The sequence below is a fragment of the Leuresthes tenuis genome, unplaced genomic scaffold (genome assembly GCF_036924035.1).
Source record: "Leuresthes tenuis unplaced genomic scaffold, fLeuTen1.0.hap1 SCAF_9, whole genome shotgun sequence".
NCBI classification, from domain to species: Eukaryota; Metazoa; Chordata; class Actinopteri; order Atheriniformes; family Atherinopsidae; genus Leuresthes; species Leuresthes tenuis.
Window position 1 is genome coordinate 523,211 of NW_027325363.1, and position 25,407 is coordinate 548,617.

The window sequence follows — 25,407 nt, forward strand, 5'->3', positions numbered from 1 at the left end:
AATTTCAGATAATTCAGAGAACTGAAGTTGTCTTGTTGTGTTTGTCAGCTGATCTCGAATGAAACATGTTGAACCACAGAAGAAGAAAGCATCACCTTGTGTTTCTGTGCAGATAAACAGCAGCTCTGATGGACACACCGTTATATCGAAGGTTTCTCCAACAGGACATCCAAACATCCTCTGACTGCTTCTCTCTGAGGGTTTTTGCTGTTTCTCTCACAGACTGAATCACTTTTAAAGGTTTTCTGTTAGCTTGAACATCTGTCCTCTCCTCTCAGCCTACAGCAGGTGAAGGTGAAGCCTTATTTGTCTCTTTCTGTGCTCTCACAGCCTCATACTATCTGTGACTGTGTTGAAGTGATTTCATTTCATTTGCTTTTCTCTTCGCTGAGGTTACTTTAGCTGCTGTAAGTCCTGATAAACTGAACTGAAATGAGGTCATCACCGCTCTCTGACTTGATGGAGAACAACTCGCAGGTCGTGTTCCAGCTCCAGGGTCTGAACGACTCGCTGACAAACCGTCGGATCTACTTCTCCCTGGCGCTGACGGCGTACCTCGGCACCATCTTTGTGAACCTGACGCTTATCGTCACCATCTGCCTGGAGAAGACGCTCCACCAGCCCATCTACATCTTCCTGTGCAACCTGTGTTTTAACGGGATCTGCGGGGCGTCGTGTTTCTTCCCCAAGCTGCTTCACGACCTTCTTGCTGACGCGCACGTCATCACGTATGCCGGCTGTCTGACTCAGATGTTCGCCACCTACAGTTACATCTTCTGCGAGTTCAGCACTCTGACCGTCATGGCGTTCGACCGCTACGTGGCCGTCTGCCAGCCGCTGCGCTACAGAGCGCTGATCAGCGTGCAGAGGGTGGCGCAGCTGCTGCTGCTCACCTGGTGCGTCTCACTGATGGAGACCACAGCGGGCGCCATCCTGCTCGCCAGGCTGCCCATCTGTGGGCGCCACGTGCCCAAGCTCTTCTGCACCAACTGGGAGGTGGTGAAGCTGTCCTGCTCTGACACGGCAGCCAACAGCACGTATGGATTCCTGATCTTGTGCTTTCACGTTTCGCAGACTGGACTCATTCTGTTCTCCTACGCCCACCTGGTCCAAACGGCGCTTCGCTCTCACTCCGGCCGCAGGAAGTTTGTTCAGACCTGTCTGCCGCACCTGGTCACGCTGCTGACCTTCACCGCCTCGCTGCTGTTCGACACCTTGTTCTCTCGCTACGGTGGCAGCTCCATCGACGTGGTGCAGAACGCGCTCGCTGCAGAGTTCCTCGTGGTGCCGCCCTTCATCAACCCCATCATCTACGGCATGAACCTGCAGCAGATCCGGACCCGAATCTGCCTCAGGTTCACCCTCAGAACTAAAGAGAACCGCTGAGTCAAACGCTGCGTTCAAGTGTTTCTGCAGAACAAATGTTTGGAGACTTCAAACATGTTGTTGTGGCTCAAAGGAAACTTTAATGTGACTTTATTTTCTGTCAGAGGTCAGCATGAGCTGCAGCTTTGAATGAGGTGAAGCACAAAGTGGAAGCAACAGAAACAGCAGCTCCTCACATGAACATCTCAGCAGGTATAAAAATAAATAACTTCAATGTGACACTCAGATAAATATCCAAACAAAGACAGAAGAAGAGCTTCTTCTCTTCGGTTAAAGGAACATTCGCTTGTTTTCACTTTCAGGAAGTTCATCAAACACAAAAGCGTGGAAACGGATCAAAATATGAATTTGAAACATTCGACCTTCAGCTGCAGCTAATAACTGTTTCTGCTTTTAAAATAAATAAACTCTTTAACTTGAAGAGAGAACTATCACCAAAGCATTTAAACCCAGAAAATCACTCGAATTTCAGCAGCGGCAAACAGAAAATATTCATTTTTCTTTCAGAATCGAGATTGACGATTTGACTCACACTATTGGTGGTTCCATCAGCCAATCAGAGAGCCTCGTTCGGACGGCTCACACTATTGGTGGTTCCATCAGCCAATCAGAGAGCCTCGTTCGGAAGGCTCACACTATTGGTGGTTCCATCAGCCAATCAGAGAGCCTCGTTCAGGAGCTTCACCGCAGACGTTTGCTTAGATTTTCTTGAAAGTTTTTGTCACAAACTGGAATTATTGTTTCAGGTTTAATGAAAGAAAACAAACATTTTTGGCCGAAGCAGCAGAAATATTTCAGAATGAGTTCACTTCCAAAGAAAAATAAGATCTTTACTAACCTCTGAATAAAAAAAAATAAAAAAAATCGACTTAATTTCAAAGTACAAACTGTCTTTAACGCACCACAAACACATTCAGCTGTTTTTTTCTTTCTGTCCATCAACTGTTGGATCAATACTTTAGCGACGAGTCGGAAATGTTCCAACCACAAATACTACATTCATAGTTAATTAAGAAAAACTCAATTTGAAAATCTTTTTCATTCTTAACTCAAACCTCTCATCAATTAATCAGCTGATCATTCTGTAAACAAAACTTATCAATAATTTAATCACTGCTTTATATCAATCTGTGAGGAGTTCCTGCTGTTTTGTCGTCAATGACAACCAATCACAGGACAGAACCTGCTGCACGGTGATCAATATTAACACAGCTTAGAACTGATCAACTATCCTTTGCTGTGATTGGTCTGCGGACACGACAGGTTGTGATGTCATCAGGGAACAGGCGGGAGTGGGCGGGGCTACGCAGTGCGGCAGGTCAGGTTGTTCTTCTCGGGCTCCAGGAACTCATCCAGCAGAGCGTTGGTGACCTTCCGGAGCTCCTCCTCCAGCCCGGACACGTCGCTGCAGACAGACAGAGAAATCAGAGAAGCTCCACCCACACGCCATGATGTCACACAGAAGGGACACCTGGGAAATCTGGAAATGAGGCGCCACCAGCTGACCTTTTCCCGGGCTTGGCGCAGAACTCGGTGTAAAATTTGATCTTTGGTTCGGTGCCGCTCGTTCGCAGCGTGGCCACGACGCCGTTCTGCAGCGTGAAGGTGATCATGTGACTGCTCCTGGACACGGGCAGCACCTGCACAGGTGAGCAGACACAGGTGAGACACAGGTGAGACACAGGTGAGCAGACACAGGTGAGCAGACACAGGTGAGCAGACACAGGTGAGCAGACACAGGTGAGCAGGCACAGGTGAGCAGACACAGGTGAGCAGGCACAGGTGAGCAGACACAGGTGAGCAGATACAGGTGAGCAGACACAGGTGAGACACAGGTGAGCAGACACAGGTGAGCAGGCACAGGTGAGCAGACACAGGTGAGCAGGCACAGGTGAGCAGGCACAGGTGAGCAGGCACAGGTGAGCAGACACAGGTGAGCAGACACAAGTGAGACACAGGTGAGCAGACACAGGTGAGACACAGGTGAGCAGACACAGGTGAGCAGACACAGGTGAGCAGACACAGGTGAGCAGACACAGGTGAGCAGGCACAGGTGAGCAGACACAGGTGAGCAGGCACAGGTGAGCAGACACAGGTGAGCAGGCACAGGTGAGCAGACACAGGTGAGCAGATACAGGTGAGCAGACACAGGTGAGCAGACACAGGTGAGCAGATACAGGTGAGCAGATACAGGTGAGCAGACACAGGTGAGACACAGGTGAGCAGACACAGGTGAGCAGACACAGGTGAGCAGACACAGGTGAGACACAGGTGAGCAGACACAGGTGAGCAGACACAGGTGAGCAGACACAGGTGAGCAGGCACAGGTGAGCAGACACAGGTGAGACACAGGTGAGCAGACACAGGTGAGCAGACACAGGTGAGCAGACACAGGTGAGCAGACACAGGTGAGCAGACACAGGTGAGCAGACACAGGTGAGCAGGCACAGGTGAGCGGACACAGGTGAGCAGACACAGGTGAGCAGGCACAGGTGAGCAGGCACAGGTGAGCAGACACAGGTGAGCAGACACAGGTGAGCAGGCACAGGTGAGCAGACACAGGTGAGCAGACACAGGTGAGCAGGCACAGGTGAGATTCACTCAGAGACGCAGTTTGCGTCTCAGAATCAGAGAAAATCAACGAAACATAATCATAAAACGTTGATAAATGTTCATTTAGGTCATCTATCACATGACATCATCACATCTGATGAGTCGTTTCAATCGTAAAATAAACAGCGTTTAAATCCTACCGCTCTGAGGTCCGGCTGGCTGCTGTCGTACCCCGTGGTCACGTCTCTGACGTGGACAATCCGCACGCCGCCGCACGTCCTCGGGTACGACCCGTCCCCCTCAAAGTTTCTGATGCGGCTGAAGATCTTCTGGATGGTGGGGGGGTCGTTACAGATGACGTAGGAGGTTTTGGACACGTGATAACCGTACCTGCAGACAAACGACCACATCATCCGGCGCCGGGACAAACGGACGCAGATACTTCCTGAAACTAGCCAACATAAACCAACCACAGCTTGGACTGAAGCCGCCTGCAGTAATAAACTATTTATTTAAGTTTGTGTTGCTGTTTATTTACTTTATTTCTATTTTCACTGGAATATATTTATTTCTTCCCTATTTTTCTCCTGTTTGCAGAATGTACAAAAAATAAATAAGTTAAATATCTTTTAAATCACTTTAAAAATGTAAAAAAAGTGAGAAAAAGCAACAAAAAAAACAGCGACCATAGCAGAAGATGAAATGAATTCAGTTTAAAATGGATCAGAATAATTTATTTCTTTCACATTATTGAATTAATTTATCTTTTATTTCATTTTAGTCAAATTTATCATCATATAAAGTTAAATACTCGGCTAGTTATACGTTTGTGTTTATTTATGGCAGCTTCAGTGCTCCATAGTCCCGGAGTTCAACTCGTTCAAATACCTGTGAGCTACTTTTGGACCTAAAAGGGGGAATTCTGCAGAACTTTTCCCGTTCGATCTGATCAGAGATTGTTCCGGGCCTCTGGGAGCCATGTGCTGTTTTCACAGCATCTGTGGAACCAAGATAAGCTCTCCACTGTGGCCCGTGTTCGCTTTTCATGATGATTCTGAATGAATCTGACTGAACTGCACCAGTGTTTAGCATCTTTCTGGTGTTTTATGATTAAATTGAATAGATCTAAACCATGAACTGTTGGAATAAACTGTAGCTGATGTTCACCCATGAAGAAACATTTCAAACAGGATTTAAACAGGATTTAAACAGGATTTAAACAGACAGAACTGAGTGTTTGCTGCCCTCTGCTGGTAAAACAGCCCAACAACAGGATGAAGTGACTGAATCCACCGACTGTGTGACTGATTTTAACCTGATGGAGTCTCTGACCTGACGCCAGGAATCATTTCATGTTTGTCTCCTGAGCATCTGGTCGTGTGAGGATGTGAAGCAGCTTACGTCTGGTAGATGTTGTGCAGCTGCTGGTTCAGACTCAGCTTCTGGTTGTGGAGGTATGCGGCCATTTCTGCCACGACCACTGCTGCGCTCACGCCGTCTTTCTCCGGGACCAGGCTGCCACACAGGAAACCTGAGGACAGACGGGCGTTTCAGACGGGTTCACTGCGCTCCGCTGTCAGTTCGACAGCTTCAGCTCCAGAAAAAGTCAAATAAACTTTGCTGGAATCAGACTAAATGTGAATAGATCCCCTGAGGTTGACTCTAACCTCTGACCCTGAACGTTGTGTGTTAGAGTCCTGACCTCTGAAACTTTCTGAAAACATGAAGCAGTAAGTTATACATGTTACCAATCGATTCCTCAAAGGCAAAGATGACCCTGTTTCCCGTTTTGGAGAGTTCGTGGATTCTGTTTCCGATCCATTTGAAGCCAGGAAGAGTTTCCTGTTGAGCAGAGGGGCAGCAGTTCATCATCATCACAACAGGTTTTCAGCTGGCTGTGTTTGTGGAAGTTTGAAAGCTCTATGGCACACAGAACCACTGAAAGGGAGAAACTCAGTGAAATCATCAGATTCTGACTGACTGGACCCGACTTACCTCGAAGTGGAAACCCTCTATCCGAGCCATCGCCTGCAGGATCTTAGATGATACCGTGGTGGCCAACATGTACACTTTCTGAGTGTCTGCTGGACCCGGATGATTCTCCTTCCAGTTAAAGAACATCCACCAACCCAGCAGAGCTGCAACCTCATTACCTGTGAACACCTTCCAACGAGACCTGCAACAACAGCAAACACAGGTAAATACACTCAGACACCAGCAAAGAAGGGGAAATACACTCAAACACCGGCAAAGAAGGGGAAATACACCCCCAACATCTGTAAACCTCAACACCAGCAAACGCGGGTAAATACACCCCCAACACTAGCAAACGTGGGTAAATACACCCTCAACACCAGTAAACGTGGGTAAATACACCCCAAACACTAGCAAACGTGGGTAAATACACCCTCAACACCAGTAAACGTGGGTAAATGCACCCCGAACACCAGTAAACGTGGGTAAATGCACCCCCAACACCAGTAAACGTGGGTAAATGCACCCCCAACACCAGTAAACGTGGGTAAATGCACCCCCAACACCAGTAAACGTGGGTAAATGCACCCCCAACACCAGTAAACGTGGGTAAATGCACCCCCAACACCAGCAAACGTGGGTAAATACACCCCGAACACCAGCAAACGTGGGTAAATACACCCCCAACACCAGTAAACGTGGGTAAATACACACCGAACACCAGTAAACGTGGGTAAATACACCCCCAACACCAGCAAATGTGGGTAAATACACCCCCAACACCAGCAAACGCGGGTAAATACACCCCCAACACCAGCAAACGTGGGTAAATACACCCCCAACACCAGTAAACGTGGGTAAATACACCCCAACACCAGTAAACGTGGGTAAATACACCCCCAACACCAGCAAACGTGGGTAAATACACCCCCAACACCAGCAAACGTGGGTAAATACACCCCCAACACCAGTAAACGTGGGTAAATACACCCCAACACCAGTAAACGTGGGTAAATACACCCCCAACACCAGTAAACGTGGGTAAATACACCCCCAACACCAGCAAATGCGGGTAAATACACCCCCAACACCAGCAAACGCGGGTAAATACACCCCAACACCAGCAAACGTGGGTAAATACACCCCAACAACAGCAAACGTGGGTAAATACACCCCGAACACCAGTAAACGTGGGTAAATACACCCCCAACACCAGCAAACGTGGGTAAATACACCCCCAACACCAGCAAACGCGGGTAAATACACCCCAACACCAGCAAACGTGGGTAAATACACCTGCAACACCAGTAAACGCGGGTAAATACACCCCAACACCAGCAAACGTGGGTAAATACACCCCCAACACCAGCAAACACAGGTAAATACACTCAGACACCAGCAAAGAAGGGGAAATACACCCCAACACCAGCAACCGCGGTTAAATACACCCCCAACACAGGCAAACGTGGGTAAATACACCCCCAACAACAGCAAACGTGGGTAAATACACCCCCAACACAGGCAAACGCGGGTAAATACACCCCCAACACAGGCAAACGCGGGTAAATACACCCCCAACACCAGTAAACGCGGGTAAATACACCCCCAAAAACAGCAAACGTGGGTAAATACACTCCAACACTGGCAAACGTGGGTAAATACACCCCCAACACCAGCAAACGCGGGTAAATACACCCCCAACACCAGTAAACGCGGGTAAATACACCCCCAACACCAGTAAACGCGGGTAAATACACCCCAACACCAGTAAACGCGGGTAAATACACCCCCAACACCAGTAAACGTGGGTAAATACACCCCCAACAACAGCAAACGTGGGTAAATACACCCCCAACACCAGTAAACGTGGGTAAATACACCCCCAACAACAGCAAACGCGGGTAAATACACCCCAACACCAGTAAACGCGGGTAAATACACCCCCAACACCAGTAAACGCGGGTAAATACACCCCCAACACCAGTAAACGTGGGTAAATACACCCCCAACACAGGCAAACGCGGGTAAATACACCCCCAACACAGGCAAACGCGGGTAAATACACCCCCAACACCAGTAAACGCGGGTAAATACACCCCCAAAAACAGCAAACGTGGGTAAATACACTCCAACACTGGCAAACGTGGGTAAATACACCCCCAACACCAGCAAACGCGGGTAAATACACCCCCAACACCAGTAAACGCGGGTAAATACACCCCCAACACCAGTAAACGCGGGTAAATACACCCCAACACCAGTAAACGCGGGTAAATACACCCCCAACACCAGTAAACGTGGGTAAATACACCCCCAACAACAGCTAACGTGGGTAAATACACCCCCAACACCAGTAAACGTGGGTAAATACACCCCCAACAACAGCAAACGCGGGTAAATACACCCCCAACACCAGTAAACGCGGGTAAATACACCCCCAACACTGGCAAACGTGGGTAAATACACCCCCAACACCAGTAAACGTGGGTAAATACACCCCCAACAACAGCAAAAGTGGGTAAATACACCCCCAACAACAGCAAACGTGGGTAAATACACCCCCAACACAGGCAAACGCGGGTAAATACACCCCCAACACAAGTAAACGCGGGTAAATACACCCCCAAAAACAGCAAACGTGGGTAAATACACTCCAACACTGGCAAACGTGGGTAAATACACCCCCAACACCAGCAAACGTGGGTAAATACACCCCAACACCAGTAAACGCGGGTAAATGCACCCCCAACACCAGTAAACGCGGGTAAATACACCCCCAACACCAGTAAACGTGGGTAAATACACCCCAACACCAGTAAACATGGGTAAATACACCCCAACACCAGGAAACGCGGGTAAATACACCCCCAACACCAGCAAACGTGGGTAAATACACCCCAACACCAGTAAACGCGGGTAAATACACCCCCAACACCAGTAAAACGTGGGTAAATACACCCCCAACACCAGTAAACATGGGTAAATACACCCCCAACACCAGTAAACATGGGTAAATACACCCCCAACACCAGTAAACATGGGTAAATACACCCCCAACACTAGCAAACGTGGGTAAATTCACCCCCAACACTAGCAAACGTGGGTAAATGCACCCCCAACACTAGCAAACGTGGGTAAATGCACCCCCAACACCAGCAAACGTGGGTAAATACACCCCCAACACTGGCAAACGTGGGTAAATTCACCCCCAACACTAGCAAACGTGGGTAAATGCACCCCCAACACCAGCAAACGTGGGTAAATACACCCCCAACACCAGAAAACGTGGGTAAATACACCCCCAACACTGGCAAACGCAGGTAAATACATCCCCAACACCAGCAAACGTGGGTAAATGCACCCCCAAAACCAGTAAACGTGGGTAAATACACCCCCAACACCAGTAAACGTGGGTAAATACACCCCCAACACTGGCAAACGCAGGTAAATACATCCCCAACACCAGAAAACGTGGGTAAATACACCCCCAACACCAGTAAACGTGGGTAAATACACCCCCAACACCAGTAAACGTGGGTAAATACACCCCCAACACCAGCAAACGTGGGTAAATGCACCCCCAACACCAGCAAACGTGGGTAAATGCACCCCCAACAGAAGTAAACACAGGTAAATACACCTGGAATGTTTATATTATTCAGCTCTCTGCTAATCTGTGCTCTGAAGTGCCTTTGAGCAAACGCACCCATCAGATTTCTCTGCAACTGCCAAACGGTCGGCATCAGGATCCGTTGCCAGAACAATTGGAGCATTTTCACGCTCTGCCAGAAGAAGAGAGAGCTCCTGGAACACAGAGAAAAAAGAAAATCACTTAAAGCTTCACAACAAAACCCCACAGAATTTGAAATATGGCTTCATTCTACCAGGACAGACTCTCCCTCCTCTGGGTTGGGGCAGCGCACAGAGGAAAAGTTGGGGTCGGGGTCCTTCTGCTCGGGGACAGGGATGGGTGGAGCTAAGCCGAACACCTGGAAGGCCTGCTGGACAAAGGTGTGTCCAACTCCATGGAAGGACGAGTGGATGAACTTTAAAGGACAGCTGCTGTTCAGATCCCTGAGAAACACATCACACCTTTATCACTCTTTATCACATCTTCATCACTCTTTATCACACCTTTATCACACCTTCATCACTCTTTGTCACACCTTTATCACACCTTCATCACTCTTTGTCACACCTTTATCACACCTTCATCACTCTTTGTCACACCTTTATCACACCTTCATCACTCTTTGTCACACCTTTATCACATCTTCATCACTCTGTATCACACCTTAATCACACCTTTAATCACCCTTCATCACTCCTTTATCAGTCTTTGTCACATCTTTAATCACTCCTTTATCACACCTTCAATCACTCTTCATCACTCCTTTATCAGTCTTTATCACATCTTCATCACTCTTTATCACACCTTTATCACACCTTCATCACTCTTTGTCACACCTGTATCACACCTTCAATCACTCTTCATCACTCCTTTATCACTCTTCATCACTCCTTTATCACTCCTCATCACACCTTTAATCACTCTTCATCACTCTTTGTCACACATTCATCACTCCTTTATCACTCTTCATCACACCTTTAATCACTCCCTTATCACTTTTCATCACACCTTTAATCACTCTTCATCACACCTTTAATCACTCTTCATCACTCCTTTATCAGTCTTCATCACATCTTTAATCACTCCTTTATCACACCTTCAATCACTCTTCATCACTCCTTTATCACTCCTTTATCACACCTTCAATCACTCTTCATCACTCCTGTATCACTCTTCATCACACCTTTAATCACTCTTCATCACACCATCACTCCCTTATCACTCTTTGTCACACATTCATCACCCTTCATCACTCCTTTATCAGTCTTCATCACATCTTTAATCACTCCTTTATCACACCTTCAATCACTCTTCATCACTCCTTTATCAGTCTTTATCACTCTTCATCACTCCTTTATCACTCCTCATCACACCTTTAATCACTCTTCATCACACCATCACTCCCTTATCATTCTTTGTTACACATTCATCACTCTTCATCACTCCTTTATCACTCTTCATCACACCTTTAATCTCTCTTCATCACACCTTTAATCACTCCCTTATCACTCTTTATCACACCTTCATCACACCTTTAATCACTCTTCATCACACCTTTAATCACACCTTCATCACACCTTTAATCACTCTTCATCACACCTTTAATCACTCTTCATCACACCTTTAATCACTCTTTATCACACCTTCATCACACCTTTAATCACTCTTTATCACACCTTCATCACACCTTTAATCACTCTTCATCACACCTTTAATCACTCTTCATCACACCTTTAATCACTCTTCATCACACCATCACTCCCTTATCACTCTTTGTCACACATTCATCACTCTTCATCACTCCTTTATCACTCTTCATCACACCTTTAATCTCTCTTCATCACACCTTTAATCACTCCCTTATCACTCTTTATCACACCTTCATCACACCTTTAATCACTCTTCATCACACCTTTAATCACTCTTCATCACTCCTTTATCACTCTTCATCACACCTTCAATCACTCTTCATCACTCCTTTATCACTCCTTTATCACACCTTCAATCACTCTTCATCACTCCTTTATCACTCTTCATCACACCTTTAATCACTCTTCATCACACCATCACTCCCTTATCACTCTTTGTCACACATTCATCACCCTTCATCACTCCTTTATCAGTCTTCATCACATCTTTAATCACTCCTTTATCACACCTTCAATCACTCTTCATCACTCCTTTATCAGTCTTTATCACTCTTCATCACTCCTTTATCACTCCTCATCACACCTTTAATCACTCTTCATCACACCATCACTCCCTTATCACTCTTTGTTACACATTCATCACTCTTCATCACTCCTTTATCACTCTTCATCACACCTTTAATCTCTCTTCATCACACCTTTAATCACTCCCTTATCACTCTTTATCACACCTTCATCACACCTTTAATCACTCTTCATCACACCTTTAATCACACCTTCATCACACCTTTAATCACTATTCATCACACCTTTAATCACTCTTCATCACACCTTTAATCACTCTTCATCACACCTTTAATCACTCTTTATCACACCTTCATCACACCTTTAATCACTCTTTATCACACCTTCATCACACCTTTAATCACTCTTCATCACACCTTTAATCACTCTTCATCACACCTTTAATCACTCTTCATCACACCTTTAATCACTCTTCATCACACCTTTAATCACTCTTCATCACACCATCACTCCCTTATCACTCTTTGTCACACATTCATCACTCTTCATCACTCCTTTATCACTCTTCATCACACCTTTAATCTCTCTTCATCACACCTTTAATCACTCTTCATCACACCTTTAATCACTCTTCATCACACCTTTAATCACTCTTCATCACACCTTTAATCACTCTTCATCACACCTTTAATCACTCTTCATCACACCTTTAATCACTCTTCATCACACCTTTAATCACTCTTTATCACACCTTCATCACTCTATATTACTCCTCATCCATTCAGCCTCTGAGATACAAAAAGGTTCCTCTCCTGCCTACCTGAGTCAGGTGGGGGCGTACCTGTGGAAGCAGAGCGAGGTGAGCTCCTCCATGTAGCAGCTGTTGATCTGGGTCAGGGGGTCGGTCCTCAGGGAGCTGTGGTCCACCAGCTCCTCCTCCCAGCAGTAGGCGCTCCAGGGCTCCAGCTGCTCCTCTATATGACGTAAGATCTCTTTGTCATGAGGCGCCGCAATCTGGGCGCCGTTACACCAGTAAACCTGCGGAGGGAGACAGGTGACCAGCAGGTTTCAGTTTTGTTGGTGGAGATGAGGACACCTGAGAGGTTTCAAAGTATAAGTCGGAGGAAACACCTGAAGAAGGTGTTGGTCTCACCTTGTATCCGTTGTCCTCTTTAGGATTGTGTGAGGCGGTGATCATCACTCCAGCTGCTGCTCCCAGTTTCCTCACAGCGTAAGGCTGGACAACAAACAAACACATCATGCACTGTGTGATGTCACAGTCTGACACGTCCACCAACCCTCTGCTGAGCAGGTGATGGTGAACTTTAACCTCTTCAGAGCCTCTCACAGTCATTCTGCTCCTTACTGTCATGATGTGCTGAGAAATGGATAAAACTAGTGCTTATCAGTGAGTTATTACCGAGGTGAAACCTTCTCTGCCCCCAGAGGAGCTGAAACAGTCTCTCCTGGTTCTGCTGTGATTCTGTGTGTTTGGGCCTAACTCCAGCTGTGCAGCACTTTGCTGTGAATAACCCCGACCGTGAGAGCGAATGACTGAAGGACGTTGAATAAGAACTGAGCTACAGGAACATTAAAGTCCATCAGTTACTGTTTCCTTACCACGTACGGCGTCGGGACGAAGGTGGAGAAGAGGTGGACGGGAACGTCTCTGCTGAGCATCACGGCAGCCGTCAGCTTCGCCAGCCTGAAACACGCGACAACAAACGGAAACTTCCTGTCACCCGGCAGGTGTTCCCACATTCAGCAACACTTTGGTACCAGTTCTGTAGCATCACTTCCTGTGTGGAGAAGGCAGTGACACCTGGTGGCACTAACTGAATCCTCCTCAAACCAAACAGAGAAACGAGGCGAAGGAGGGCGACCTGCAGCGACCGGTTAAACACAACGACTCATGCAGCCGTCTCATGATGAAGTCACAAAATGTTAAACTTTAATGCTCCTCAGTGTAATTATCAAAGTGAACTCCTTCAACTGATGCTGTATTATGCAGTTTTCTCTCAGTTCAGGATGTTTTCATCTTATTTGGAACCAATTCTGAATATTGGGGGCAAAGTCTGGACATAATTTGGGCTGTTTTAAGCTGTTTAAAGCCCTTAAATTTGAGTTTTTTTGTTTCATATCTGGAAGTATAAAGGAACCATTCAGACTGTTTAAGATTTCTTGGTTTATGAGATATTTTTATTTTGAATACACTTATTTTGGATTATCCCTACACCAAGGAATTTAATTTCAGATACTTTATTATTTATCATAAGTTTCCTATTGGTGGATGTTGAGTGATTTCCAAAGATTATAATTTTAGTTAAGTTCAGTTTTACTTTATTGAATGAAAACGATTGTTTAGTTTATTTCCTTAATTTTTCACTTTGTTTTCACAGCACAGTAAGTTTTCATTAATAAACAGCAGGAGTCCTAACACCGAACCCTGGGGAACCCCACGTCTAACAGCTGTTACACATTTGTACAAAGTTGGTTAGATTTTGACCCACACCAGTGTAATCCCTCATTAATCATGGAAGTATCCCCATGGATTATTCCTGATTGCTCGTATGCAAACAATTTCTAGTTCTTTCTAAACCCATTTTGTTATTATTGAGCAAACTATCTTTTGTTTGTGATGAGTTCATATAAACTGTTGTGGAATCTTCTTTGAAGTATCTAGTAAAACTGGGAGGATGACCTTCAGTTAGTGAGTATAAGTTCAGCTCCGGCCTTTATGTCAGTTTGTAAAGATAGTTACAGACATCAAAAATATTACGGCATCAGCTAACGTTAATCTCTATTCCAGAATTATCTAGAACTGGGTTCTGCCCTGGGTCCTGCCCTGGGTTCTGCCCTGGGTTCTGCCCTGGGTTCTTCCCTGGGTTGATAAAGTGTCGTGTGTTGGTGGTGAGTTCTGCCCTGGGTTCTGCACTTGGTTCTTCCCTGGGTTCTGCCCTGGGATCTGCCCTGGGTTCTTCCCTGGGTTGATAAAGTGTCGTGTGTTGGTGGTGAGTTCTGCACTGGGTCCTGCCCTGGGTCCTGCCCTGGGTTCTGCCCTGGGTTCTGCCCTGGGTTCTGCCCTGGGTTCTGCCCTGGGTTCTGCCCTGGGTCCTGCCCTGGGTCCTGCACTGGGTTCTGCCCTGGGTTCTGCCCTGGGTTCTGCACTGGGTTCTGCCCTGGGTTGATAAAGTGTCGTGTGTTGGTGGTGAGTTCTGCCCTGGGTTCTTCCCTGGGTTCTGCCCTGGGTTCTGCCCTGGGTTCTGCCCTGGGTTCTGCCCTGGGTTCTGCACTGGGTTCTGCACTGGGTTCTGCCCTGGGTTCTTCCCTGGGTTCTGCCCTGGGTTCTGCCCTGGGTTCTGCCCTGGGTTCTGCACTGGGTTCTGCACTGGGTCCTGCCTTGGGTTCTGCCCTGGGTTCTGCCCTGGGTCCTGCCCTGGGTTCTGCCCTGGGTTCTGCCCTGGGTTCTGCCCTGGGTTCTGCACTGGGTTCTGCCCTGGGTTCTGCACTGGGTCCTGCCTTGGGTTCTGCCCTGGGTTCTGCCCTGGGTTCTGCCCTGGGTCCTGCACTGGGTTCTGCCCTGGGTTCTGCCCTGGGTTCTGCACTGGGTTCTGCACTGGGTCCTGCCTTGGGTTCTGCCCTGGGTTCTGCCCTGGGTTCTTCCCTGGGTTCTGCCCTGGGTTCTGCCCTGGGTTCTGCCCTGGGTCCTGCACTGGGTTCTGCCCTGGGTTCTGCCCTGGGTTCTTCCCTGGGTTCTGCCCTGGGTCCTGCCCTTGGTTCTTTCCTGGGTCCTGCACTGGGTTCTGCCCTGGGTTCTGCCCTGGGTCCTGCCCTTGGTTCTTCCCTGGGTTCTTCCCTGGGTTCTGCCCTGGGTCCTGCCCTTGGTTCTTCCCTGGGTTCTGCCCTGGGTTCTTCCCTGGGTCCTGCCCTGGGTCCTGCCCTGGGTTCTGCCCTGGGTTGATAAAGTGTCGTGTGTTGGTGGTGAGTTCTGCCCTGGGTCCTGCCCTGGGTTCTGCCCTGGGTTCTTCCTTGGGTTCTGCACTGGGTTCTGCCCTGGGTTCTGCCCTGGGTTCTTCCCTGGGTTCTGCCCTGGGTTCTGCCCTGGGTTCTGCCCTGGGTCCTGCCCTGGGTCCTGCCCTGGGTCCTGCACTGGGTTCTGCCCTGGGTTCTGCCCTGGGTTCTTCCCTTGGTTCTTCCCTGGGTTCTGCCCTGGGTTCTTCCCTGGGTTCTTCCCTGGGTTCTGCCCTGGGTTGATAAAGTGTCGTGTGTTGGTGGTGAGTTACCTCTGGCTGCTGCAGCCGCTCTCCTCCTGTCCTCTGGTGTCGTATCCAACAACCACTCCTCTGCTGCTGAGGTCTGCAAAATACCTGCACAGGTGGGAGTACAGACCCTGAGAGCAGAGGGAGGCAGCGTGTCAGACTCCAGCCTTCACCGGTCTTTGTGTTGCACACATGGAGAGGGAAATCACATGAATGATCCATGCAGAACTTATTGATGATTCTCTGATGGAGTTTGGCACAAAGCGGTGAGCCACGACCCATCCTTGTTGGAGAGGCTGAACCTTTGGTGGAAGCTGCTTTTATACCCAATCCTGACACCCTCACCTGTCAGCAGGTAACCTGCTGCTTGGAGAAGCTCCAGAAGCTGTTGCTGTAGATTCTATAAACTTTCTGTCTTTATTTGGCTCCAGAACAGCTTTTACTGAGTGCTGCTGCTTCAGGTTCTATATTTGGTTCTGTTGGTTCTGTCAGTGAAGACTCTGAGAATCACTTCTGTGGACTATCTATAAATGAAGGTTCAAACTCATTAAATAAACATTTAAATGATTGTTTCACTTTAGAAAGCCTCTGAGTAATGTTAACATCTGGTCTGGACCGGATGGTACTGAAGTATAAACCGGTCCCTACCTGCGTAGACCGAACGGTTCTGGGTTATAAACCGGTCCCTACCTGCGTGGACTGGATGACGGTGAGGTCATTGATCCGGTTGAATCCAGCTCCCATTGGCGCTCTGAGTCCAGCCGTACCGAAGCTCAGCCGGCTGCAGAGTCTGGACCTCAGGTCATCCAGACGACCCGCTGCCACCAGGGAGTCCACCTGGGCCCGGGTCCACTGGTTCTACAGAACAGAGGGAGAGGTTGTTCTGTACCACTGAAGGTCACTGAGCCACACAGAACCGTCACAGATCAAATCTGAGGACTTTCACAGCACTTTGCCCTGAAATCTCCAGATAAGGAGTTTATTTTACCTTCATATTGTTCCTCTCTTTAAAGGTTCTGAACATCACAGACTTAGAGGCTCAGAAAGGAATCATTCCCTCATGTCTCAGATCTAATGTTCAAACATGGAAATGACTTTAATTAGAAGTACCTGCTTCGTAAAAGGAGAAACATCCTCAACTGATGCCTATAAATTTTATTCTCCAGGTGTCTTTGCCCAGAGGATAAAGATAGAAATGAGAACATGTGTGGATCTTTTCCGGGCTCTGACATTTACAGACGAGGTCAGGGAGGTCCATGGCAGCCGCGACCTTTCCAGCCCACACAGCTCTGAGGGCAGCAGGGTCTGTAAATAACTGCACCAGGAATAAAAGCCCCATCCTTTTTATTCAGCCTCATTCTGTCTCTAACGGCAGCAGCGCCCCCCTGTGGACACTGGATCAATGTTTGTTCACTTCCTGTTTCAGATGGAACTGTACGAATGGAAGAATGAGCAGCTGAAGTGGTTCTGATTCTGTCAGAGCAGGTCGGGCTCCTCGTCCTTCTCTGTCTGCAGCAGCTGCTTTAACTTGTTTAAAGTGTGATGATCAGAGTCTGCTGGCAGGATGGAGCATGAATCAGTCTCATCTGCACAGAAGCTGATATTTACTGTAACTCATGTAGAATCAGAACAAGCAGAGGTCCTCATACTGAGCCTTGTGGTGCACCTCAGGAGTGAAGCAGAACATGCTCTGGTTCTGCTTTAAAGGATCCGATGAAGGGCACAGAAACGGACTCCTCTTCTTCGTCATTTTGAGCTGCATCTCCACCTGCAGAGATGATGTCATCAGAACCTCCACCATAGAAGAAGAAGCTGTCCTCAGAACCTCCAACACAGAAGAAGAAGCTGTCCTCAGCTCCAGGTGTTGCAGAACAAACTGCTGTGTCACTGAGTCCGAGTTCAGGTGTGGAACAGTGATGCAACGCTGACACCTTCAGGTCAAAGTGGGAGTTACTCTGTGTGGCGTTGACAGTTCTTTCTCTGTCTATCACTGATGAGAACAATAAGATGCCTCATTCTGACAGCAGAACTGTGTGAAAAACAAACTGAGAAGCTGAGAGGTTCTCAGACTTTTCAGTCCAACACCCAGACTGGTTCAGGTTGAGTTGGTCAGCAGGAACCTTGATTCCAGATGTTTTTGCAGTAGATTTCACTGCTGGGAACAAATTAAATGTTTCCATCCACAGCTGAGAGTCTCATGAGGTCCTGATTAATCAGATGGCTCCTTAATCAATAACTACTCCTCACAGGTTTCTTCAGGTTTACTGATTTTGTTTACATGATGTCACCATAGACACATGATATGGTGCCTGAACGTTTACCTGGAATTTATTGATCTTTTAACACTTTCAGAGCTAATAATTCTAATCACCATCAGGTTACACCAGGTACTGATCCCTAATACACGCAAATACTTTTCACATTATATAGTTAACAGCAGGATAATGAGTTAACAGCAGGGTGGTGAGTTAACAGCAGGGTGGCGAGTTAACAGCAGGGTGGCGAGTTAACAGCAGGGTGGCGAGTTAACAGCAGGGTGGCGAGTTAACAGCACGGTGGCGAGTTAACAGCAGGGTGGCGAGTTAACAGCAGGGTGGCGAGTTAACAGCAGGATAAAGAGTTAACAGCAGGATAATGAGTTAACAGCAGGGTGGTGAGTTAACAAATGGATAATGAGTTAACAGCAGGGTGGTGAGTTAACAGAAGGGTCGTGAGTTAACAGCAGGATAATGAGTTAACAGCAGGGTGGCGAGTTAACAGCAGGGTGGCGAGTTAACAGCAGAGTGGCGAGTTAAAAGCAGGGTGGCGAGTTAAAAGCAGGGTGGCGAGTTAAAAGCAGGGTGGAGAGTTAAAAGCAGGGTGGAGAGTTAAAAGCAGGGTGGAGAGTTAAAAGCAGGGTGGAGAGTTAAAAGCAGGGTGGAGAGTTAAAAGCAGGGTGGAGAGTTAAAAGCAGGGTGGAGAGTTAAAAGCAGGGTGGAGAGTTAAAAGCAGGGTGGAGAGTTAAAAGCAGGGTGGAGAGTTAACAGCAGGGTGGCGAGTTAACAGCAGGGTGGCGAGTTAACAGCAGGGTGGCGAGTTAACAGCAGGGTGGCGAGTTAACAGCAGGGTGGAGAGTTAACAGCAGGGTGGAGAGTTAACAGCAGGGTGGAGAGTTAACAGCAGGGTGGCGAGTTAACAGCAGGGTGGCGAGTTAACAGCAGGGTGGCGAGTTAACAGCAGGGTGGCGAGTTAACAGCAGGATAATTAGTTAACAGCAGGGTGGCGAGTTAACAGCAGGGTGGAGAGTTAACAGCAGGGTGGAGAGTTAACAGCAGGGTGGCGAGTTAACAGCAGGGTGGCGAGTTAACACCAGGGTGGCGAGTTAACACCAGGGTGGCGAGTTAACAGCAGGATAATTAGTTAACAGCAGGGTGGCGAGTTAACAGCAGGGTGGAGAGTTAACAGCAGGGTGGAGAGTTAACAGCAGGGTGGAGAGTTAACAGCAGGGTGGCGAGTTAACAGCAGGGTGGCGAGTTAACAGCAGGATAATTAGTTAACAGCAGGGTGGTGAGTTAACAGCAGGGTGGCGAGTTAACAGCAGGGTGGAGAGTTAACAGCAGGGTGGAGAGTTAACAGCAGGGTGGCGAGTTAAGAGCAGGGTGGCGAGTTAACAGCAGGGTGGCGAGTTAACAGCAGGATAATGAGTTAACAGCAGGATAATGAGTTAACAGCAGGGTGGCGAGTTAACAGCAGGGTGGCGAGTTAACAGCAGGATAATGAGTTAACAGCAGGATAATGAGTTAACAGCAGGGTGGCGAGTTAACAGCAGGGTGGCGAGTTAACAGCAGAGTGGCGAGTTAAAAGCAGGGTGGCGAGTTAAAAGCAGGGTGGCGAGTTAAAAGCAGGGTGGCGAGTTAAAAGCAGGGTGGCGAGTTAAAAGCAGGGTGGAGAGTTAAAAGCAGGGTGGAGAGTTAAAAGCAGGGTGGAGAGTTAAAAGCAGGGTGGAGAGTTAACAGCAGGGTGGCGAGTTAACAGCAGGGTGGCGAGTTAACAGCAGGGTGGCGAGTTAACAGCAGGGTGGCGAGTTAACAGCAGGGTGGCGAGTTAACAGCAGGGTGGCGAGTTAACAGCAGGGTGGCGAGTTAACAGCAGGGTGGCGAGTTAACAGCAGGGTGGCGAGTTAACAGCAGGATAATTAGTTAACAGCAGGGTGGCGAGTTAACAGCAGGGTGGAGAGTTAACAGCAGGGTGGAGAGTTAACAGCAGGGTGGCGAGTTAACAGCAGGGTGGCGAGTTAACAGCAGGGTGGCGAGTTAACAGCAGGGTGGCGAGTTAACACCAGGGTGGCAAGTTAACAGCAGGATAATTAGTTAACAGCAGGGTGGCGAGTTAACAGCAGGGTGGAGAGTTAACAGCAGGGTGGAGAGTTAACAGCAGGGTGGAGAGTTAACAGCAGGGTGGCGAGTTAACAGCAGGGTGGTGAGTTAACAGCAGGATAATTAGTTAACAGCAGGGTGGAGAGTTAACAGCAGGGTGGAGAGTTAACAGCAGGGTGGAGAGTTAACAGCAGGGTGGAGAGTTAACAGCAGGGTGGAGAGTTAACAGCAGGGTGGCGAGTTAACAGCAGGGTGGCGAGTTAACAGCAGGATAATGAGTTAACAGCAGGGTGGCGAGTTAACAGCAGGGTGTCGAGTTAACAGCAGGGTGTCGAGTTAACAGCAGGGTGGCGAGTTAACAGCAGGGTGGCGAGTTAACAGCAGGGTGGCGAGTTAACAGCAGGATAATTAGTTAACAGCAGGGTGGCGAGTTAACAGCAGGGTGGCGAGTTAACAGCAGGGTGGCGAGTTAACAGCAGGGTGGCGAGTTAACAGCAGGGTGGAGAGTTAACAGCAGGGTGGAGAGTTAACAGCAGGGTGGCGAGTTAACAGCAGGGTGGAGAGTTAACAGCAGGGTGGAGAGTTAACAGCAGGGTGGCGAGTTAACAGCAGGGTGGCGAGTTAACAGCAGGATAATTAGTTAACAGCAGGGTGGTGAGTTAAAAGCAGGGTGGCGAGTTAACAGCAGGATAATGAGTTAACAGCAGGATAATGAGTTAACAGCAGGATAATGAGTTAACAGCAGAATAATGAGCTAACAGCAGGATAATGAGTTAACAGCAGGGTGTCGAGTTAACAGCAGGATAATTAGTTAACAGCAGGGTGGTGAGTTAAAAGCAGGGTGGCGAGTTAACAGTAGGGTGGCGAGTTAACAGCAGGGTGGCGAGTTAACAGCAGGGTGGCGAGTTAACAGCAGGGTGGCGAGTTAACAGCAGGGTGGCGAGTTAACAGCAGGATAATGAGTTAACAGCAGGGTGGCGAGTTAACAGCAGGGTGGCGAGTTAACAGCAGGGTGGCGAGTTAACAGCAGGGTGGCGAGTTAAAAGCAGGGTGGCGAGTTAACAGCAGGGTGGCGAGTTAACAGTAGGGTGGCGAGTTAACAGCAGGGTGGCGAGTTAACAGCAGGGTGGCGAGTTAACAGCAGGGTGGCGAGTTAACAGCAGGGTGGCGAGTTAACAGCAGGATAATGAGTTAACAGCAGGATAATGAGTTAACAGCAGGGTGGCGAGTTAACAGCAGGGTGGCGAGTTAACAGCAGGGTGGCGAGTTAACAGCAGGGTGGCGAGTTAACAGCAGGGTGGCGAGTTAAAAGCAGGGTGGCGAGTTAACAGCAGGGTGGCGAGTTAACAGTAGGGTGGTGAGTTAACAGTAGGGTGGCGAGTTAACAGCAGGGCGGCGAGTTAACAGCAGGGTGGCGAGTTAACAGCAGGGTGGCGAGTTAACAGCAGGATAATGAGTTAACAGCAGGGTGGCGAGTTAACAGCAGGGTGGCGAGTTAACAGGAGGGTGGCGAGTTAACAGCAGGATAATGAGTTAACAGCAGGATAATGAGTTAACAGCAGGGCGGCGAGTTAACAGGAGGGTGGCGAGTTAACAGCAGGATAATGAGTTAACAGCAGGATAATGAGTTAACAGCAGGGTGGCGAGTTAACAGCAGGGTGGCGAGTTAACAGCAGGGTGGCGAGTTAACAGCAGGGTGGCGAGTTAACAGCAGGCTGGCGAGTTAACAGCAGGGTGGCGAGTTAACAGCAGGATAATGAGTTAACAGCAGGGTGGAGAGTTAACAGCAGGGTGGTGAGTTAACAGCAGGGTGGTGAGTTAACAGCAGGATAATGAGTTAACAGCAGGATAATTAACAGCAGGATAATTAGTTAACAGCAGGGTGGTGAGTTAACAGCAGGATAATTAGTTAACAGCAGGGTGGTGAGTTAACAGCAGGATAATGAGTTAACAGCAGGGTGGCGAGTTAACAGCAGGGTGGCGAGTTAACAGCAGGGTGGCGAGTTAACAGCAGGATAATGAGTTAACAGCAGGGTGGCGAGTTAAGAGCAGGGTGGCGAGTTAAGAGCAGGGTGGCGAGTTAAGAGCAGGGTGGCGAGTTAACAGCAGGATAATGAGTTAACAGCAGGGTGGTGTTAACAGCAGGATAATGAGTTAACAGCAGGGTGGTGTTAACAGCAGGATAATGAGTTAACAGCAGGGTGGTGAGTTAACAGCAGGGTGGTGAGTTAACAGCAGGGTGGAGAGTTAACAGCAGGATGGCGAGTTAACAGCAGGGTGGCGAGTTAACAGCAGGATAATTAGTTAACAGCAGGGTGGTGAGTTAAAAGCAGGGTGGCGAGTTAACAGTAGGGTGGCGAGTTAACAGTAGGGTGGCGAGTTAACAGTAGGGTGGCGAGTTAACAGCAGGGTGGCGAGTTAACAGCAGGATAATGAGTTAACAGCAGGGTGGCGAGTTAACAGCAGGGTGGTGAGTTAACAGCAGGATAATGAGTTAACAGCAGGGTGGCGAGTTAACAGCAGGGTGGCGAGTTAACAGCAGGGTGGAGAGTTAACAGCAGGGTGGCGAGTTAACAGCAGGATAATGAGTTAACAGCAGGGTGGTGAGTTAACAGCAGGGTGGCGAGTTAATAGCAGGGTGGTGAGTTAACAGCAGGGTGGCGAGTTAACAGCAGGATAATGAGTTAACAGCAGGGTGGTGAGTTAACAGCAGGGTGGTGAGTTAACAGCAGGATAATGAGTTAACAGCAGGGTGGCGAGTTAACAGCAGGGTGGCGAGTTAACAGCAGGATAATGAGTTAACAGCAGGGTGGTGAGTTAACAGCAGGGTGGTGAGTTAACAGCAGGATAATGAGTTAACAGCAGGGTGGCGAGTTAACAGCAGGGTGGCGAGTTAACAGCAGGATAATGAGTTAACAGCAGGGTTGTGAGTTAACAGCAGGATAATGAGTTAACAGCAGGGTGGTGAGTTAACAGCAGGATAATGAGTTAACAGCAGGGTGGCGAGTTAACAGCAGGGTGGCGAGTTAACAGCAGGGTGGCGAGTTAACAGCAGGGTATAACTGCAACTGGTTATCTTGAGGATGACAAACAAACACACTGACTCAACCAGCTGCATCAGCTGCTGTTAAATCAGCTGATAACCCTCGTTGTTGTTCTGAATGTTAAATCAGCTGATAACCCTCATTGTTGTTGTGAATGTTAAATCAGCTGATAACCCTCATTGTTGTTCTGAATGTTAAATCAGCTGATAACCCTCATTGTTGTTCTGAATGTTAAATCACCTGATAACCCTCATTGTTGTTGTGAATCGCCTGGAAAGCCACCGGCTGCCGGACTCCTGTCAGCCGGCCAGCAGCTGCGCACTGCGGCCAGAACACACTCACCGAGTCCAGAGACGCTCCAGCTGTGTCAGATCTCTCATGTACAAACCGGCACATCTATGCTCACTTGAGCAGTTTTATCGGTTTCCTGACCTGACCCGATTTGGGGAAACATTCGGCCCACAGATCAGCAGTTCGGGATTAAAAATAATCTTTTCTTTTATAATCCTACACGTTTCAAACAGACAGACAAAAGGCAGCAAACTGTGATCACACGATTGAATCAGTTCATAGAGACAGTTGAATGGCAAAACAAGTGCTGATTTATTAAGCAATTTATTTGCCGATTTATCGGAAAGACCTCATTTACAATAAAAATAACCTCAGAATCCCGTTTTTATTGCGTCTTTGCTCAAATGTGTCTAAAATGCGTTAAAATGCTTGTTTTTTCAGGGAAGTCTGGGATAACGGCCACCCATATTTTGGGGCTGTTGCTGCAGCACAGCGGGTCTGAACACTCACCTTGTCCCAGGTTAACCACTGTTGCACCGCCTTGTCCAGCTGCGGGTCCCCGCTGCTCTGCCACCTCATGTTGGCGTTCAGGTCCCCGTTTCCTCCGTTATCTTCCATGCTGACAGACGGGACCAGGTTAGCTAGCAGTCGGCCATCAGAGAAGAGCTAACGGCTGCGGGGATGCGGTGTTTGTTCGCCGCTTTCAGCCGGCCGGCTGACGGACATCAGACACGCACCGTCCGGGTGTTATGGCTGACTAACTGTCCGCCCTCACCTCCTCACGCCGAGGCTAATATTAGCCACAGCTACACGGTGTGCACCGGGCCGACAGCAGCCGGATAACTGAGAGCTAACCCGGAATATTCCTCTTTGTTTACAATGTGAGAAGTTTCATCAAACCGAAATATTTTCCACTACAGTTCACAAACATAAAGAAGACCCGCAACACAAGCTTACGGTCAAATTAAAGGTTTAAAGAAGACCTCACATCTATCTAACAACCCGGAACAACAAAACTTGTGTTTTATTTGTTAATGTTTTCTTTTCTTTTTCATTTTCATTTTCATGTTGTTTTCTTAAAAAGACCGAATAAAAGCTTTAGATCCTCATCCACCGGAAAACTTTATAATCAACGATATGCGTCGCTTCCGGTACAATTCTGCCCAACTGGGGACTTTGAGACAATTTTTTAAAACAAAGCTTAGTTCTTTATGATTGGTCAGCTTTACTGGTCTGATCAAACATTGAGTCATTGGACTAAATACAGGATGATTTACGACCTTTTATAGTTTTCTGATAAAATACAGACTTGAAAATAACAATAAAAACACATTTAAAACAAAAAATTTAATGTTTAAGTAACAAACTGATAGATAAGACTGATTGTGTGCTCCGGAGTTCACTGTTCAAAGAAGAATGGTGTTTCCATCCATCTATCTATCTATCTATCTATCATCCATCATCCATCCATCCATCCATCCATCCATCATCTATCCATCCATCATCCATCCATCATCCATCCATCCATCATCCATCCATCCATCTATCTCTGCTCTTTATCTTTCTGCTCTTCCTTCTATGCCTGCACCCTATCTCTGCTCTGTCCCCTCTGACAGAGTCGGTCTCCTGGGTTCCTTCTATGGAGCTTATTGTTAGCTTTTTATAGCTGTTATATCTTTATTTGTAAGTCCCTTTGGATAAAAGCTGCTAAATGCATAAACATAACATAAAAGCTGCTCA

At 47.9% G+C, this 25,407-nt stretch overlaps 2 protein-coding genes across 2 annotated transcripts; one reads left to right on the forward strand and one right to left on the reverse strand.

Annotated features, from left to right (window-relative positions):
• The first annotated feature begins 459 nt into the window (after positions 1-459).
• Positions 460-1,386, forward strand: LOC140314494 (olfactory receptor-like protein DTMT). The gene has a single exon (XM_072392716.1). It carries the CDS (start codon positions 460-462, stop codon positions 1,384-1,386), a length of 927 nt encoding a protein of 308 aa, XP_072248817.1.
• Positions 1,387-1,454: 68 nt separating this feature from the next.
• Positions 1,455-24,767, reverse strand: pgm2l1 (phosphoglucomutase 2-like 1). Its single transcript, XM_072391814.1, has 14 exons — positions 24,178-24,767; positions 16,668-16,835; positions 16,002-16,108; positions 13,339-13,423; positions 12,872-12,955; positions 12,560-12,756; positions 9,798-9,987; positions 9,620-9,717; positions 5,935-6,115; positions 5,688-5,781; positions 5,341-5,470; positions 4,140-4,329; positions 2,893-3,026; positions 1,455-2,791 (listed from the first exon to the last, which is right to left on the reverse strand). The coding sequence occupies exons 1-14, from the start codon at positions 24,283-24,285 to the stop codon at positions 2,689-2,691; spliced, it is 1,869 nt and encodes a 622-aa protein (XP_072247915.1). The 5' UTR covers positions 24,286-24,767; the 3' UTR covers positions 1,455-2,688.
• Between the last annotated feature and the right edge of the window lie 640 nt (positions 24,768-25,407).

What these genes read in the sequence shown, in the direction of transcription:
- LOC140314494 (XM_072392716.1), top strand. Translation starts at nt 460, where the DNA reads ATGGAGAACAACTCGCAGGTCGTGTTCCAGCTCCAGGGTCTGAACGAC.
- pgm2l1 (XM_072391814.1), bottom strand. Translation starts at nt 24,285, where the DNA reads ATGGAAGATAACGGAGGAAACGGGGACCTGAACGCCAACATGAGGTGG. An exon ending in ACCTCGCTCTGCTTCCACAG is followed by an intron (nt 9,988 to 12,559) that starts GTACGCCCCCAC and finishes TGTGTTTCTCAG; the next exon opens with GGATCTGAACAGCAGCTGTC. An exon ending in AGGAGGGAGAGTCTGTCCTG is followed by an intron (nt 9,718 to 9,797) that starts GTAGAATGAAGC and finishes TCTGTGTTCCAG; the next exon opens with GAGCTCTCTCTTCTTCTGGC.